Below are 15,934 nucleotides of genomic sequence, written 5' to 3' on the forward strand. Positions count from 1 at the left end.
ATTGCTAGCGAGGGGTCCAGATCAGGACACTACCACTGAAGACGGGAAGGCACTTTCACTCTTTGAACCACATTGCAGACACAGTCTGCTCTACCTCCTCCGCCAAATGTCTACAATTTGCATTGCAAAAAACACACAAGAGAGAAAAACTTTCACTCATTTCAATGGGATTTCTCTCATTTTGCAATGTAAATTGAATGTACAATTATTTATTTCTTATCCTACCCTTAGGAAGGGGCAATATGTTCATGGGAAAGCACATATTTTGTCCGCAGAATGTCCCAGATCCAATTCCTGGCATCCTTAATCAAGGATCAGGTAGCAGTGGGAGCAAATAACCACCTCCTGAAGCGTCACTGCCAGTCAGAGCAGACCGTATGGGGCCAGATGCACAAACAGTATGCGGCAAATTCCTAGGCTTCTGTACTAGAAGTATGAGAGCAGAAATGATAACTATTTGCTTGCAGCTACTTTTTCTCAAAGTGCTACTTCCTTAAAGGAATCTCCATGCATTTTCAGTGACTTGCAAAACCACAACTACTGAGTATTTGTATATACTCCAAATACACAAAACACTGAAGTATATATTCACATACTAAGAAGCAAGAATTGCACAAAATGAATACATATTTCTGCCCTTGGACAACATCCAGCTAGCATAGTATGGAACCATTAAATTAAAAGAATACCGCATGGATATTTATAGTGGGATGAAGAAAAGAAATGCCCTGCCTTAGAGTAGATCATTATCATCTGGGCATTTCCCCTGAAAATAATAAGCTAGTCCCAGGATAGATCTGGAGGTGTCAAGGGAGTTTTTGAAAGTTTCTTTAAAGTTCAAGCATACACCACAAAATCCAAAAAAAGAAGTGCACAGAGTTCATCAATTAAACCTGGAAATTACCTGACAACACATCACTTCCTGCCTGTTATGATAACGTCATCAACTACGAACTTTGTTCTTCCCTCATCTGTCTGCCTCATCTACATGCAAATGCTTCTCATGTGCCAAAGTTTTCAAGGCTTTTAAAGCTTATAGCATGTTTGACAATTTTCAAACACAGGTGTTGTCCTCAGATCAACCTGGCATGTCAGTGTTAGAAAGAAGAGGATCTAATTGAACTTTTAGGTATGGAAATACTTTTACTTTCTTCCACAAATTAAAAAGTAAGCCAGATGGAAGTTTTTTTTCATTTGGTGTTACATACAGGTGGAAATGCAATTCTAATGCTAATCTAATGGTACATTTGACAAATATAGTCATTTACACACTAGGAGCACTTAAGTACAACTTGAAGGATCAACTATAATGCCATGAGAAACACATTAAAATGTGTAATTTAAAACTATGTATTTAATAATAATAATAATAATAATAATAATAATAATAATACCCCGCCCATCTGGCTGGGCCTCCCCAGCCACTCTGGGCGGCTTCCAAAAGAATATTAAAATACTGTGATACATCAAACATTAAAAGCATTCCTAAACAGGGCTGCCTTCAGATGTCTTCTAAAAGTCTGGTAGTTGTTGTTCTCTTTGACATCTGGTGGGAGGGTGTTCCACAGGGAGGGCGCCACTATCGAGAAGGCCCTCTGCCTGGTTCCCTGTAACTTGGCTTCTTGCAGTGAGGGAACCGCCAGAAGGCCCTCATAGAATCATAGAATAGAATCATAGAATCATAGAGTTGGAAGAGACCACAAGGGCCATCAAGTCCAACCCCCTGCCAAGCAGGAAACACCATCAGAGCACTCCTGACATATGGTTGTCAAGCCTCTGCTTAAAGACCTGCACAGAAGGAGACTCCACCACACTCCTTGGCAGCAAATTCCACTGTCGAACAGCTCTTACTGTCAGGAAGTTCTTCCTAATGTTTATAATCCAATTATAAATGTTTATAATGTTTATAATCCGGTGCTGGACCTCAGTGTCCGGGTAGAACGATAGGGGTGGAGATGCTCCTTCAGGTATACTGGACCGAGGCCGTTTAGGGCTTTAAAGGTCAGCACCAACACTTTGAATTGTGCTCGGAAACGTACTGGGAGCCAATGTAGGTCTTTCAAGACCGGTGTTATATGGTCTCGGCGGCCGCCCCCAGTCACCAGTCTGGCTGCTGCGTTCTGGATTAGTTGTAGTTTCCGGGTCACTTTCAAAGGTAGCCCCACATAGAGCGCATTGCAGTAGTCCAAGCGGGAGATAACCAGAGCATGCACCACTCTGGCGAGGTAGTCTGCAGGCAGATAGGGTCTCAGCCTGCGTACCAGATGGAGCTGGTACACAGCTGCCCTGGACACGGATTTAACCTGTGCCTCCATGGACAGCTGTGAGTCCAAAATGTCTCCCAGGCTGCGCACCTGGTCCTTCAGGGGCACAGTTACCCCATTCAGGACCAGGGAATCCTCCACACCTGCCTGCCTCCTGTCCCCCAGAAACAGTACTTCTGTCTTGTCAGGATTCAATCTCAATCTGTTAGCCGCCATCCATCCTCCAACTGCCTCCAGACACTCACACAGGACCGTCACCGCCTTCATTGGTTCTGATTTGAAAGAGAGGTAGAGCTGGGTATCATCCGCATACTGATGAACACCCAGCCCAAACCCCCTGATGATCTCTCCCAGCGGCTGCATGTAGATGTTGAAAAGCATGGGGGAGAGGACAGAACCCTGAGGCACCCCACAAGTGAGAGCCCAGGGGTCTGAACACTCATCCCCCCACCACTTTCTGAACACTATAAATTAATCTATAAATTAATCAATTTATAGATGCTGTTCTACCACAGTGCTTGAGGTAGCTTATATTAACCACTAAAAACAACTTACATAAATTAAAATCTAACAGATTATATGGAGCATATAAGAACCAGTCTCCTTTTAGACATTTTAAAAAAACCTTCCACCACGGCCAATTGAAACAATTAAACAAAAAGAAGCAAAGCATCAACTTTGCAATACATGAATGAAGCCTGAATAAAACCTTTTAATTTATGGTAGAAAGACCATCAATGAGGACCCTAAACGTATCTTTTGGGGGAGTGCTGCCCATAAAAGGTTGGTTGCAGTCCCTAAAAAGGCCCTTTCAGCCATCCTATGTGTCAGAGCTCATAGGAATGAGAAGAGCAGCTCCAGCAGATCAGAACATCCATGGAGCTTCATACGGGAGAAGGTGGTTCTTCAGATGTTCTCATCCTAAGCATTTAGGGCTCTCTACAGGTCATAACCAGCTCTTTGAATTGTGAATTGTGCCTGTTAACTGACTGGTAGCCAGTGAATGGAAGGATACCCAGAATGGAATACAACCCTAAGGCTCAAAATGGTTCCCCATTCCTGCTGTAGACTGATCTGGCCTACCCAGGGTAAGCATTGTTTCATCTTGGACAGGAAGTACTATGAGACAGCTTCCTGTTGCAATTAAGCTTTGACTGAGTAACAAGACCCTTCCTTCCCGGTTTGTCTTTGGTCAATTATACTTTGTCCCTGGCTACTAAGCTTCATCCACTGGCACCTGGTTCCATCTCACCACAGACTGCTGCCCACCACCCACCCCTGACACATTATAAAAATTGTGCTTTCCAGAATCCACTGGTCACAATGCAGGAATATTCCTTTCATTACAGAGGGTCACTGGGCTTGAAAGTATTAATGTCAGACCATACTAACTGATGGTTGGATTGATTATGTGCAGTGTTATCCGAATTCAGCCATTATTTCTGGACAACATTGTCAGCTAGAATCCACAACACTACAGGTAATTACCTAAGGATGATCACTACACCATGTTTTGAAATATACAGTGGTACCTCGGGTTAAGTACTTAATTCGTTCTGGAGGTCTATTCTTAACCTGAAACTGTTCTTAACCTGAAGCACCACTTTAGCTAATGGGGCCTCCTACTGCTGACGCGCCACTGGAGCACGATTTCTGTTCTCATCCTGAAGCAAAGTTCTTAACCTGAGGTACTATTTCTGGGTTAGCGGAGTCTGTAACCTGAAGTGTATGTAACCTGAAGTGTATGTAACCCGAGGTACCACTGTACAATAATTTCAATAACGGCAAGCTTTCTAAGAAGCTGGATGCTTTCTGACATCAACAATCCATATAAGCTTAATCATTTACCTTTGATTTCAGGATAGTATAAAAAGGGCTTTGGTTCACTCGTCTCTAGATCCGATTTTCGCCGTAACTGGACAAAAACAGATGCAGGTTTCGTGATATTGACATCTCGGTACTTCGGGGTTTTGAATACTATGGCAAACTGTAAGTGAACATTGAATAGGTGGTCAGGGGCCGTTTATACAATTTGTCATTCTGGCCTTTTTCCCAAGAGCAACGTCTGTGTACACAGCATCTATTATTTCTGTGGAGCAATTGGAGGCTTCCTCCTTACTCCTATTGTGGCCATAGCTCTGTTTGGTAGCTCCCAAATTGTTCACAGACATAAGGGCATGGATAGGCAAACTAAGGCCCGGGGGCCGGATCTGGCCCAATCACCTTCTAAATCTGGCTTGCGGATGGTCCAGGAATCAGCGTGTTTTTACATGAGTAGAATGTGTCCTTTTATTTAAAATGCATCTCTGGGTTATTTGTGGGGCAGAGGAATTCCTTCACTTTTTTTTCAAAATCTAGTCCGGCCCCCGACAAGGTCTGAGGGATAATGGACTGGTTCTCTGCTGAAAAAATTTGCTGACCCCTGCATAAGGGAGAGTGAGGGGAAAAAAACTTCTTGCCTAAGGATAGCCATTTCGCCAAGTCCACCTCAAGTCAACAAAATGGTGAAATTGATCATATCTGATCACAAAACAGGTTCACAAAAGTTATTACTAATGCATCTTGACAATGTTGGCATACCTGTCTGTGCACATCAGTAGGCGAAAAATCTCCAAACCCTTCCCAGACACCGCCATTTTCATCCTCTTCATAAAAACGGATCTGAATATCATCTGTATTGCAGACACAAGTTAATAACTGGTCAAGATATAGCACTGGTCCAGAATTGGGACAGTAAGGATTTTCTTAGGCAGGCTTCATGGCATGGAGCATATTACAGTGGTACCTCGGTTTATGAACTTAATCCATTCCGGAAGTCCGTTCTTAAACCGAGGTGCACTTTGCCTAATGAGGTCTCCCACCACTGGTGCCCTTCCACCCTTTGGCTTCCATTCTTAGACTGAGGTAACGTTTGCAAACTGGGACACTACTTCCGGTTTTGCAGAGTTCATAAACAGGGCTGTTCTTAAACCGAGGTACCACTGTACTACAATCTAATAGACTTTCACTAGCCCTTTCTTGGTTTCTACACCCTGTTCAAAATGCTGGTTTTTATCTTTAAATCCTAAAATGGTCTAGAGCCATTTAAGGATCATCTCATCTCATGCAGACCTGCCTTTGTGGCTCAGGTCATCTCCAGAGGCCTTGCTCTACAACGCCATCCCAAATCCAGCCGACTGATATGTGGTGGGTTTGGTGGCAACATGAGACAGGACTTTCTCAGCAGAGGTGCTTTCCTAACTTGCCTGATCCCTTCATTCATGTGGCTCCTCCAGAGGGCTTTGAAGATAACAAAAAATTAGTTCCTACTATGCTGTATGAAACTGAACCATTTGCATTAACCGGAACACCATTTTATTAAAATTCACTTCCAAGTACAGCTAAACCAGAGTGGCATGCAAGACAAAATGAAACCCCTTCAGGTCAATTCATCCTAGGCTGCAGATTGGGATTGTCCTCTCTACCTGGGGTGTGGGTGGGTAGGGGGTAAAATGGGACATAGGCAGAAAAGTTCTTCCTTGGCTGTTGTCAGCCTTCAGCACCCTCCAATTGCACAACATTTGGAATCTATTATCTCTAAGTTGTAGGTGATGCACATCATAGAAGACATACAGCAGGTTGTTGGTACCTGTGGCTCTCCAAATGTTGTCTGGACTCCAGCTCCCATCAGCCTCAGCTAATAGTCAGTGATGGTGGGAGTTGTAATCCAATCACAACCAGATAGCCACAGGTTCCCAAGCCCTGGAATACAGACTTGTGGAGGAGCTCAGTGAGTACACTGGAATCCCTACAGGACTGGAGGTATCATCTCCAGACTGCAATTTTACCCAAAAAAGCCTGTATTTTCCATCTTTTGGTGTTGGCCAAAGAGGTTTGTTCCTTTCTAAATCAAGGGGCAGTAGATGGGTGTCTATCTCCCATTCTTTAATCTGGAAGCCTTTACTGTGAAAAACCCTACTAACTTTCTCTTTATACATTTCAATTCTCAAGGACTGAGAGATTTCAACAAATGATGTCATAAGGGAAAACTATGTTCATGTTAAGGGAAAACCCCATTTTGGGGTTTCCATTTAGTCAGACTTTCCCCCCCCCCCAAAAGCAGCTTTTAACACACACATTTTTCACTTCCCTTCCTTAGATTAGAAATGACTTTCTGAGACTTCAGAAAAGTTACTCATAAAATGTCAAAACAAGGGAGAAAACTGTCCCTACTGTGGACATTTATTGTGATTTGGAATAGCAGGAAATAGGCTGGAATTTATTTATTTTTTGAATTTTTAGGCTATCTTTCTGCCAAATTAAACTCAAGGCAAATTTACACTTTATTATTATGTATAAAACAAGCATAACATAATTACATTTTGCAATTTGATAAAACTCCATAATAATAATAAAAAACACTGAAGACATTTTAAAAACTGAACAAAATCCCACACCAACACACCAGTCAAAATTTAAAAATATTTCAGTTTCAGGGCATCCATTTTAAACTGATATAGAAACATCAAGTAAAAGTCCAACAACCATGTGAAGTTTGGACATTTCTGTTACACAAGCACCAGTCTACTTCTCTGACTATGAATAGTGCCACAGAACCATGGTATAAAGCACTGAGCTCTAAGGATTTTTCCATTTTCTTTATCTCAGAAACAATGATTGTTTAAATATTGTCAGTGGGTCAACCTTGCATATGCCCAGTATATGGGGCATTGCTTTATTACTGCAATTTAATAGTATGAAAAAAACCCCAACCCAGCCTGGCACTTTCTTACAAAATAAAACATTATGGTCTTGGAAAAGGCTGTTTGACTTATTTATTCCTTTTTTAATCCCACCCACCCTCCAAGGAGCTCTGGGTGCTAGGAATAATCCTTCCACCCCCATTTTATCCATATTATAAAGCCCCAAGTCAGGTCAGGCTGACAAATAGGAACTGACCTAGAGGAACTCAATAAATTTCATGGCTGAAATGAGGTCTGAGTCTCCACAGTTACATGTCACATTGACACCATGAATTTCAAGTATGCTTTTAAAAAACCAATCCTTCTTTTCAGAAAATTATGAGAATTGTAACTCTGCAAGGGGAATAAGGGCCTCTTAACAACTCTCAAAAACCTACAATTCTTTGGGGGAAGCTGTGACTGTTTAAAGTGGTATCATAGTGTTTTAATGTATTATTATTTAATTTATTTAATCAGTATACCAGTATATCAGTATGAAGATCACAACATACACACATGAAATGACAACACAAAATACAGAATAAAACAGAAAAAACCAATAAACCCCCCCCCGGCATAAACACATTTTTTTTAAAAAAATGTATAGTGTGATTATGGCCATAGTTTGACACATTTAGAACAGTGGTTGTTATGAAGTCCTAGTGATTATCATAGAATCATGCTCAAATACGATAAAGCATCCTGAGTTCTCACCTTTCTGAACCTTGTCACAAAGAAGGTAAATCTCTTCTCCTCCTGTCACACAGCCTGCTGTCCGATCCATTCGTACAATTTTTAAGTTAGATGCATTGGGGGCTTCTGTTTGGTAAAAACAGGGAGTCTATGAAGTTTACTCCTGCAAGAGCCTCCTCTAGCCATGTTTTATTTTCAAAGTTAAAATGAAATACATCCACACAATATTCATAACTGTACTGAATCGACACTAAAGGTAGTAAGTGGAGGAACATCTGATCCATCTTTTAATATTATAATACGGCCATAATAAGAGTTACAATACACTGAAGAATTGGCAAGATAGTTTTAAGGCAGGTTACAGTTTACCGAACTGAGTTGAAGAAAGGATAGGGGGGAAATGAAATGCAACCAGAAAACAGAGATCATCGTTATTGTGATTCATACCATTTCCAAAGGAGAAAGTTGCTGCAGGTTCCACACAGAAGGCTTTCTTTAGCAGGCCTTACTCCCCACCCCCACAAAAAGTAATGCCAACAACTTTTTTTTGCTTGATAATTAAACAGATATAAGAACAATTCCTTACACACGAGGACTGGAAATTCAGATGTACAGCAGGATGCCAGGCCCCCAGTCTCAGACCACAGGGAATAAGCCATTTTATAGTGAGAGGTGGGGGCTGAAGGTTTCAAGGACAAAGTGGATTCACTAGACTGTGGCTCATAGCAGGTTTGGAAAGTCTGGGATGGAGGTGGAGGAGAGTTCAGTTTCCTGTTTATACCCAAGATGTCTTCAAAGTCTCCAATATATTACCTGCTTTGTCCACAATGCATTCAGGACTATCAGAGCTGAGATGTGGCCTGCACTGCTTGCCACTGCCAAATTACTACCCAACTATAAGGTTTGCTAAGTAGCACCCAAGTCCTAGCTGAACCATATTCTCAAGCCTTTGCAACATGCCATCCACAAACCCTTGGGAGTTGTTTGGATTATGCCCTGTATGCTTTAGTCTTCAAGCATTTTAACTGTGTGGCAAAGAAAACGCCGAAGATCAAAGCTCTTCAAGATGACAGACATTTTACAGGCAGTTTAGTTGACAGCATGTCATTAATTTGTAGATCTGTAAGTCATAACCTTAGAACTTGACTGACATCTTTGGGTGCATCCAGGGAGACACTAAAAGGAACACTAGTTATGCATCACAAGCAAACATGTCCTAGGTTCTCCTTTGTCGTACTGCATTGCATGCACAGTGTATACTGTCGTAGTGTGTTTCTCAGACATTACATGGTATTTTTCTATTTTTTAAAAGATCTCAAACTTTCAGTGAATGTTAAAAGCGATGGGGATCAGCCTCTCTAACCCTACAAGAATAAACAATCATAAATCAAAATAAGCACTGGACTGGGATTTGGCCATAGTAGAATGAATGAAGATAGGTAAGACACTCACTGCTATCATATATAGGATCGGACAAGACAGGTTGGAGTCTTCTTGTAAAGCTGCCAGTGCTGTCAGGAAGAAACGCTGTAAACATGAGCCGTACTACGCTGAGGTCCATTTCTTTTGTCTGTTGAAGAGCTGACTGATGAATGATTTCTCTTTCTCTCTCTGTAATCAAGGAAAAAAGGAACTGAATTATTGTAGCCTTATGTCTGTAACGGTGGTACCGGCAAAGGATGGCAGTGAGGGTGGGAGAAGAGAAGATTCAGCAGGCAAAATAAAAGCTTCATCCTATGCTGCCAAATAGTCAACCCAATCATGAAACTGCCATATACATATGCAAAAAATGATGAAGCAAAGGTGCTCCTTAACTGAACTGAACTTATCTTGTAGATACTGTTTTTCCTTTGTGCAGTTAAATATGAATGTAGCAGGTACATTACTGAGAAATGTATTTGTATAGGTTTGTTTTCTGTTTGTGCCTGAGAACAAGGTCTTTTTAACATGACTGCAACACAGAAAAGGGCCAACTGGTATTATCAAGTAAATAAGGAATTATGTTAAAAGTTCATTTTCAAAATTATCTCACCCACCACCCCATCCCCACGGCAGGTCAGCAGCAAAAGCATCTCCTTTGCACAGAGAAGGTCCTAGGTTGAATCTCTGGCATTTCTACACAGGGCTGGGAGAGACCTTTGCTTGAAACTCTGGAGAGCTACCATTAGTTAGTGCAACCAGTACTGAGCTAGATGGACTGATGCATTACTTTCCTATGTTCCCTTAGCTGTAGGTGGCTTTAAGGCGAGAAGATGACAGGTGGCGGGGTGAAAAAGGGTTGCCAAGCCTTTTGCATGTGCAATACTGCATGCACAAACCTCCCACTGCCTTTCTCCTTAAGTGATATGGGAAGTTCTGCTGCTCTTCTGCTCAACTTGAGGTCATCCACAGCTGCTTTACTTGACGAGAGAGCTCCCTTTGGAAGGGAGGGTAAGGACTATGGGACTATGTGGAACATATAGCTAAGCCCTACCTCTAAGTTTTCCCATGTGATGATGGAAATTAGGCTAAAATTAGTTAACCTTCTAGTAATTAATTATGGATGGATGACCTTCAAGACTGTGGGACTTATTAATGCAGAAATGAACTTTGAAAATGTTTTTGCTAACACACATTGCAGCACAAAGCAGCTTTTGCTTTCCTTTCCCACTGTATTTTATTTCTTCTAAAAACATCACAAGTGGTATCATTCTTCTCCTTTAAGAAATTCAAGTGAGCGGGACTAACTATATTTAACTTGGGGGATACTTATTTTAAGGAATAGAAAATAAAGAGTTGACAGGCACAGCAAGAAATCATTTCCTGCGTTAAGAGAGATCCTGAACCACCGTCAATTATCACCCACCTGTTAGCTGTCTCTCCCCTCCACCTTCCACTTGTATATAGCTGAGATCAGGATGTACTAGGAGTCCTGGGTTATACCCTTTTTTACAGGAATCAATCATACGTGCTTCCAGTGTGTCTAAGACTCTCTTCTTTGTAACGTGCAGTATCCCCAGGTTTGGAAATCTACACAGAAGTACAAGATAATTATCTGCAGTAGGTCTTTGAAATTTTTCACGTAAAAGGGAGTACAGTACAATTTTTCATTGCTACTTATGTTTTCTGGTCCCTTGGCCCCAGTCAACGCAGCTTAGGCATTGGAATTAAAATGTTTCTACTGCCTGTGCTCTCTTCGTTTTTGAGAATACCCATGACTCGGCATGTTAAAGTGGTTTGAGTGTCTAAGACCAGAGAGACCTGTATTCAATTCCCCAACTGGTCCTCAAGCCTACTTCATGACTGATCTAAGGTGACGTTGGGCTCGGGCTCTCTCTCTCTCTCTCTCTCTCTCTCTCTCTCTCTCTCTCTGCTTAACCCATGTCAATGGGCTACTGTGTGAATAAAATGCAATAAGGAATAACCATATATGCTGTCTTATGCTCTTTGGAGAAAATTTAACTGCAAATAAATGGTAAACACAGCTCTGATTAACTCACTCAATACTTTTTTTGTAATACTGTATGGGAAAGGTTATGAAGGTTTTAGTTTTAACAGCAATAGGACATTAAACAATATGCATTGTTGAACAAATAGCTGAGAATTATATACCCTGAATTTAAGGGGAAGTTCCAGATCTTTTTTTTAAAAAAAACACATTCTCACAAATGTAAGCAAGCAATATGCCTACATTCCAAATAAAAGTTTTGAGTCCTCGGGGCAAATGTATTGTTTCAGTATTTGGATAAAAAAAATACATAACAGGTAGCATGACAAATCTTTCAATATTCACAGCAAAATCTCAACAGAGCAAATCTGAAGTTTTGAATTCAAGTTGCTGGCAAGTTGAGTCTCAACATCAAAAGCCAAAAACCTTTAAGTGTTAAAAGCGGCCTGTCTTGGAATTCTTTCAAGACTGACATATATGTTCCAGAAAGTAGATTAAAGACATCAAACCAGCAGTTTTTTGAAACTGGATCTAACTCTGCAAACAATATAATGTGTACTTTATCTGAACAATCTCTTTAAAATAGGAAGTAGATTAACTAGGATTTAGCATTCTCATTGCTACATCACACCCACATCAAAACAGTGAAAGCACTTTTATACCACTTTAAATAGTCATTGCTTCTCCCAAAGGATCCTGGGAACAGTAGTTGGTTGAGGGTGCTCCTCACAGAGCTATAATTCCCTTAGCATCTTGTTTTGGGAAGGGCAGATTCCCAAAATATGAACCGAACTTCTTCCCCTATCCCCAGTTCAGAGTTAACACTCAAGAACGCTTTGACACTATATGGATGAGCCCTCTGTTTGCACTCTTCCCACTCCTCTGAAATGGTCTAAATTTTCCTCTCTTGAAAGAAGCCATAGGTTGCCACTACACCCAGTTTTGAAAAACTACATCAAGACAAGGTGGTTTGTCCCTAGTCAGAGTGTGGAAAGGTAGGAGAAGGGGAATCTCAGTTGCAATTACAAATACACAGATGCACTTACCCTACAACCATGTCTTTTGGTCCTGCGTTAACAGTGCACACTCCATTTTCACAGTGCTTCCCCACCAAGCTGTGAGCATGCAGGTGAGCATGCTTTCCATTTGTGACTAACTGCACAATGACTTTTGCAGGCCCAGCATAATTGCAAATCTGTAGTAAGCAAAACAAATACTCTCACTACCGAGCCATGATGCATTTGTTGTGACTCTGGCATAGGTTGTTTGCAATGCATTCTGTAGTGTGGCTGTAGGAGCTATTTTAGGTCTTCAAAAGTGCAAATACATAATAAGATACAGTATTAATTTGAATATTTGAAAATAATGAAAGAGCATAACTATGGCAGGCATCACACTGAAAACACAAAAAGAACCAATGGCTTGTTCAGCTCTCCTCAGCCCTAGAGCAGGTTTTGGATTATCCAACTGAAAACTGTTCCCAAGTAGCACAAAAGCGGGTTAAGAAGCCTTGGTCTGTGTAAGTGACTAAACTTCTAACTTGTCCACAAACTGTTCATTAGACCAGGCAACCAGCTGCAGGTATCAGGCCCCTGGGCATAGCAGGCTAACTTCTCCTCTCCATCCTGAACAGAAAATAGTGGAAGCTGGTAATGCCCCACCTCTTGGGTACCACCTACCCTAGGCTATGGATTAAGTAATGACATTTGAAGAGCAAACATGAAGGATTTTGCCTCATCGTAGCCAATGCGGTGCTGTCCAGATGTTACTGTGTAAGAGTTGCATCTTCAATGGGGCCAAGGACAGGAACTCTCTGGGTTTACTCAGATTTGTTTGCTAATGCATAGATTCCCCTTTGGGCCCAGGTGACATCTGAGCAGAGGTGGGTGTCAGGTTTGTAGTTCTGCACTGCACAGCTGCTTCTAACTCAGTGTTGTGATCCATGAACACAGAAGTTTGTTTGTTTGGTTCATTTTCCAAAGCTGAAGCCTAGTTGCATGCCCACATCCATTGTTCTAATCTGCTGGGTTGTGGCCTGTGTATTTTCTTGAACACAGATGTACGTCTATATCACTGTTTCCCAATGTGGGAGATGGGGGTGCTGGAATGATTCAGGGGGGTGGTAGCCTCAGGTGCAATTGGGGGGTGTTGAATAAAAATAAGGGGGTAGTGGAAACATAAAGAAAGAAAAAATTGAAAAAATTGAAAAACCATTCGTACATGTTTCACCTGTTCTGTAATGTAGTGCCGTCTTTAGCTGGGGGTGCAAGGGGTGCGGGGCACCAGGCGCTCACCGCTGAAGCCACCTAAGATTATGTTATGTTTTGTATTGAGCTGCTATACAGCAGCAGGGTCAGCGGCACCTTTGAGACGACTGATCTCACGACAGCGGCAGGCAGGCAGCATGAGATCAGTCGTGTCAAAGGTGCCGCGAGTGAAACATTGCAAATTGTGTTTTAATTTCATCGCTCACAGTTCAAATTTGTTTAGGGAAATTGTTAAAAGAATAATGTTTATTTTCGCTAATTGTCAGCATTTTCTTTGACTAACTACTTAGTACTTAGGGCTGTACTACACGTGTTTTTCAGCACGCGATTTTAGTTTTCCATTTCCGCAAAAATGCGCCTAGAGCACACACTATGAATTTTTCTTCATTTTACAATGAATGCTAAGCATATAAATGAGCAAATGAAAAAGATTCTTTCTTTTTCCTCCCTTCTTACATAAACAAGAGATAAGGTGTAAGTGTGGTGTCTGACATAAGCATAATAAAAGTTAATTTGGGGACTAAACTAAATTGGGGAGGCAGCACTGGGAGGATCTTTGCACCCTGGCGGCACATATGCTAAAGACAGCCCAGCTGTAATGACACTTATCGCCAGGCCAGGCGCTGTTGCAGGATGGCAACAACACCTCCCCCCGGATCCAGCAGTCATGTTGGAGGTGAGGGATTTCCCCAAGCTTGGGTGGACCCTCCTTGGCTTCACCCAGGCCTGGGAAATGGGTCTCAGCTTGCCCGCATATTTGGCCAATGGCATACAGGCTGTGGCGCTGGACCTCCCCCTTCACTTAAAGAAAGTAGATTTCCAGGGGGGCACTGAGTATTTATTTTTTTTCCTGAAAAGGGGGCGGTATGTCAAATATGTTTGGGAACATAATCATCCCAAGGAAATAATACAAGGAATAAGGAAATAAGCAGCCTTTGAAGGGATGGTGGGAAGGATCATATTGTGACTTTTTTTTTTACAACACAGCCAAGAAGCTGAAGTAGTATTCAGAGCCCCTACTCCAACCATGCTTTAACATTCAGCTGACATATTTACTCCATCCCAGTTGAGAGAAAGTTTGGTAATACAAATTAGAGAGGTAACTTAAGTTTGAATCATACTGAGATTTAAAAAATGAAACGAAACAAACAAACAAAAAAAACCCCATCAATTTTGGGCAGCCTGCAATACATGCAACCAACCAACTTCATTTCAAATCCACCTTGTTACTCCATTTATGCATACAGATAGTAAAATCGAAACCTAGAGAAGAAAAAGGAAACAAGTGGCCAATAGATGACAAAATAAACTGACCGCACACAGTATGAGCACAATCCACTCTGACATTAAATTAAAGCCCCATTTGCCTTGTTCTGCCACTCATGAGCAGGTATGGGCATGCATTCAGGCAGCAAAACACTATGTTAAGAGGAATAGGAGGCCCATGCACGCTTCCCACAAACTCAGCCAGCCTTTCACCCAATGTTTTGCATTCACCTCGTATGCATTGCTCCTTTACAGGCTGAGCCCAGGCATGCTTACTTGGAAGTCACCAAGACTTGGATTTTCCAGCTAGGAAATCAGAGACGGAAGGATTGTGATGACTGCCTCAAATATTATGATCCAAAACTTCTTCTCCAGCTTAGATATTAATTTGAACTTTCCCCACTTGCACCTTTCTCACTCCCTGTTCTTTCATTTCATAGGATTGGTTCTGCAGCTCTTAGGTAGTCATTCCCTATCAAAGCTTTTGCCTAATTACTCTATGCACCTTTTATCTCTCACTTGCCTGACTGCTTGCTTCCAGTATACCTGAAGGAGTGTCTCCACCCCCATCGTTCAGCCTGGACACTAAGGTCCAGCTCCGAGGGCTTTCTGGCTGTTCCCTCACTGCAGGAAGTGAAGCTAGAGGGAACCAGGCAGAAGGCCTTCTCGGTGGTGGCGCCCACCCTGTGGAATGCCCTCCCATCAGATGTCAAGGAAATAAACAACTACCTAGCTTTTAGAAGACATCTGCAGGCAGTCCTGTTTAGGGAAGTTTTTAATGTTTGATGTTTTATTCTATTTAATATTTTGTTGGGAGCCGCCCAGAGTGCTGGGGAAACCCAACCAGATGGGTGGGCTATAAATAAATTGTTGTTGTTGTTGTTTCTGATATCATGTCAATATAATATAGACCCTCCTGTCCTTAACATGGTGGGTAGTTTTGGTCCAATGCTGCTTTCATCTTGGCACTTGCTTCCTTCAACTTCTTGGGTCTGCTACCTAGTGCTTAGGCCACTGACTACTTTGCTTGCCATCTTCAGCCCACCGGTGCTCCTTTGCCCTATAGTAAGTCCCCTCTTGAGCTTAAGTGCTGTGAAGTTCCTTCAGAGTCACGTTACCCTTTTATTTGGTCTTATTTCTCTTGGACTGATTTCATGATCCACCTACCCTTCTTTCAGATTCCTCTTTATCGGTCAACTGTTGACCCTACACTTTTTCTGCACAGTCCTTGCCCCTAGGCTTCCTGTTCTTTAAGACTCCTGAGTCTCTGGGGCTTCTTACCAGTCCTCAGACATT

At 41.9% G+C, this 15,934-nt stretch overlaps 1 protein-coding gene across 3 annotated transcripts in view; it reads right to left on the bottom strand.

Annotated features, from left to right (window-relative positions):
- NFKB1 (nuclear factor kappa B subunit 1) overlaps positions 1 to 15,934 on the bottom strand; it is a 74,189-nt gene that overhangs the window by 24,389 nt on the left and 33,866 nt on the right. For 2 of the 3 annotated variants that reach the window (XM_053403945.1, XM_053403941.1), the window contains 6 exons: positions 12,152 to 12,300; positions 10,524 to 10,687; positions 9,131 to 9,289; positions 7,700 to 7,804; positions 4,845 to 4,936; positions 4,113 to 4,251 (listed from right to left, as the gene is read on the bottom strand). In XM_053403945.1, coding sequence (XP_053259920.1) covers positions 4,113 to 4,251; positions 4,845 to 4,936; positions 7,700 to 7,804; positions 9,131 to 9,289; positions 10,524 to 10,687; positions 12,152 to 12,300 — 808 coding nt within the window. The remainder of the gene's footprint in view (positions 1 to 4,112; positions 4,252 to 4,844; positions 4,937 to 7,699; positions 7,805 to 9,130; positions 9,290 to 10,523; positions 10,688 to 12,151; positions 12,301 to 15,934) is intronic. The other variant, XM_053403944.1, reaches the window with a different exon arrangement.

This window comes from Podarcis raffonei, chromosome 9 (genome assembly GCF_027172205.1).
Source record: "Podarcis raffonei isolate rPodRaf1 chromosome 9, rPodRaf1.pri, whole genome shotgun sequence".
In the NCBI taxonomy this organism is placed as follows: Eukaryota; Metazoa; Chordata; class Lepidosauria; order Squamata; family Lacertidae; genus Podarcis; species Podarcis raffonei.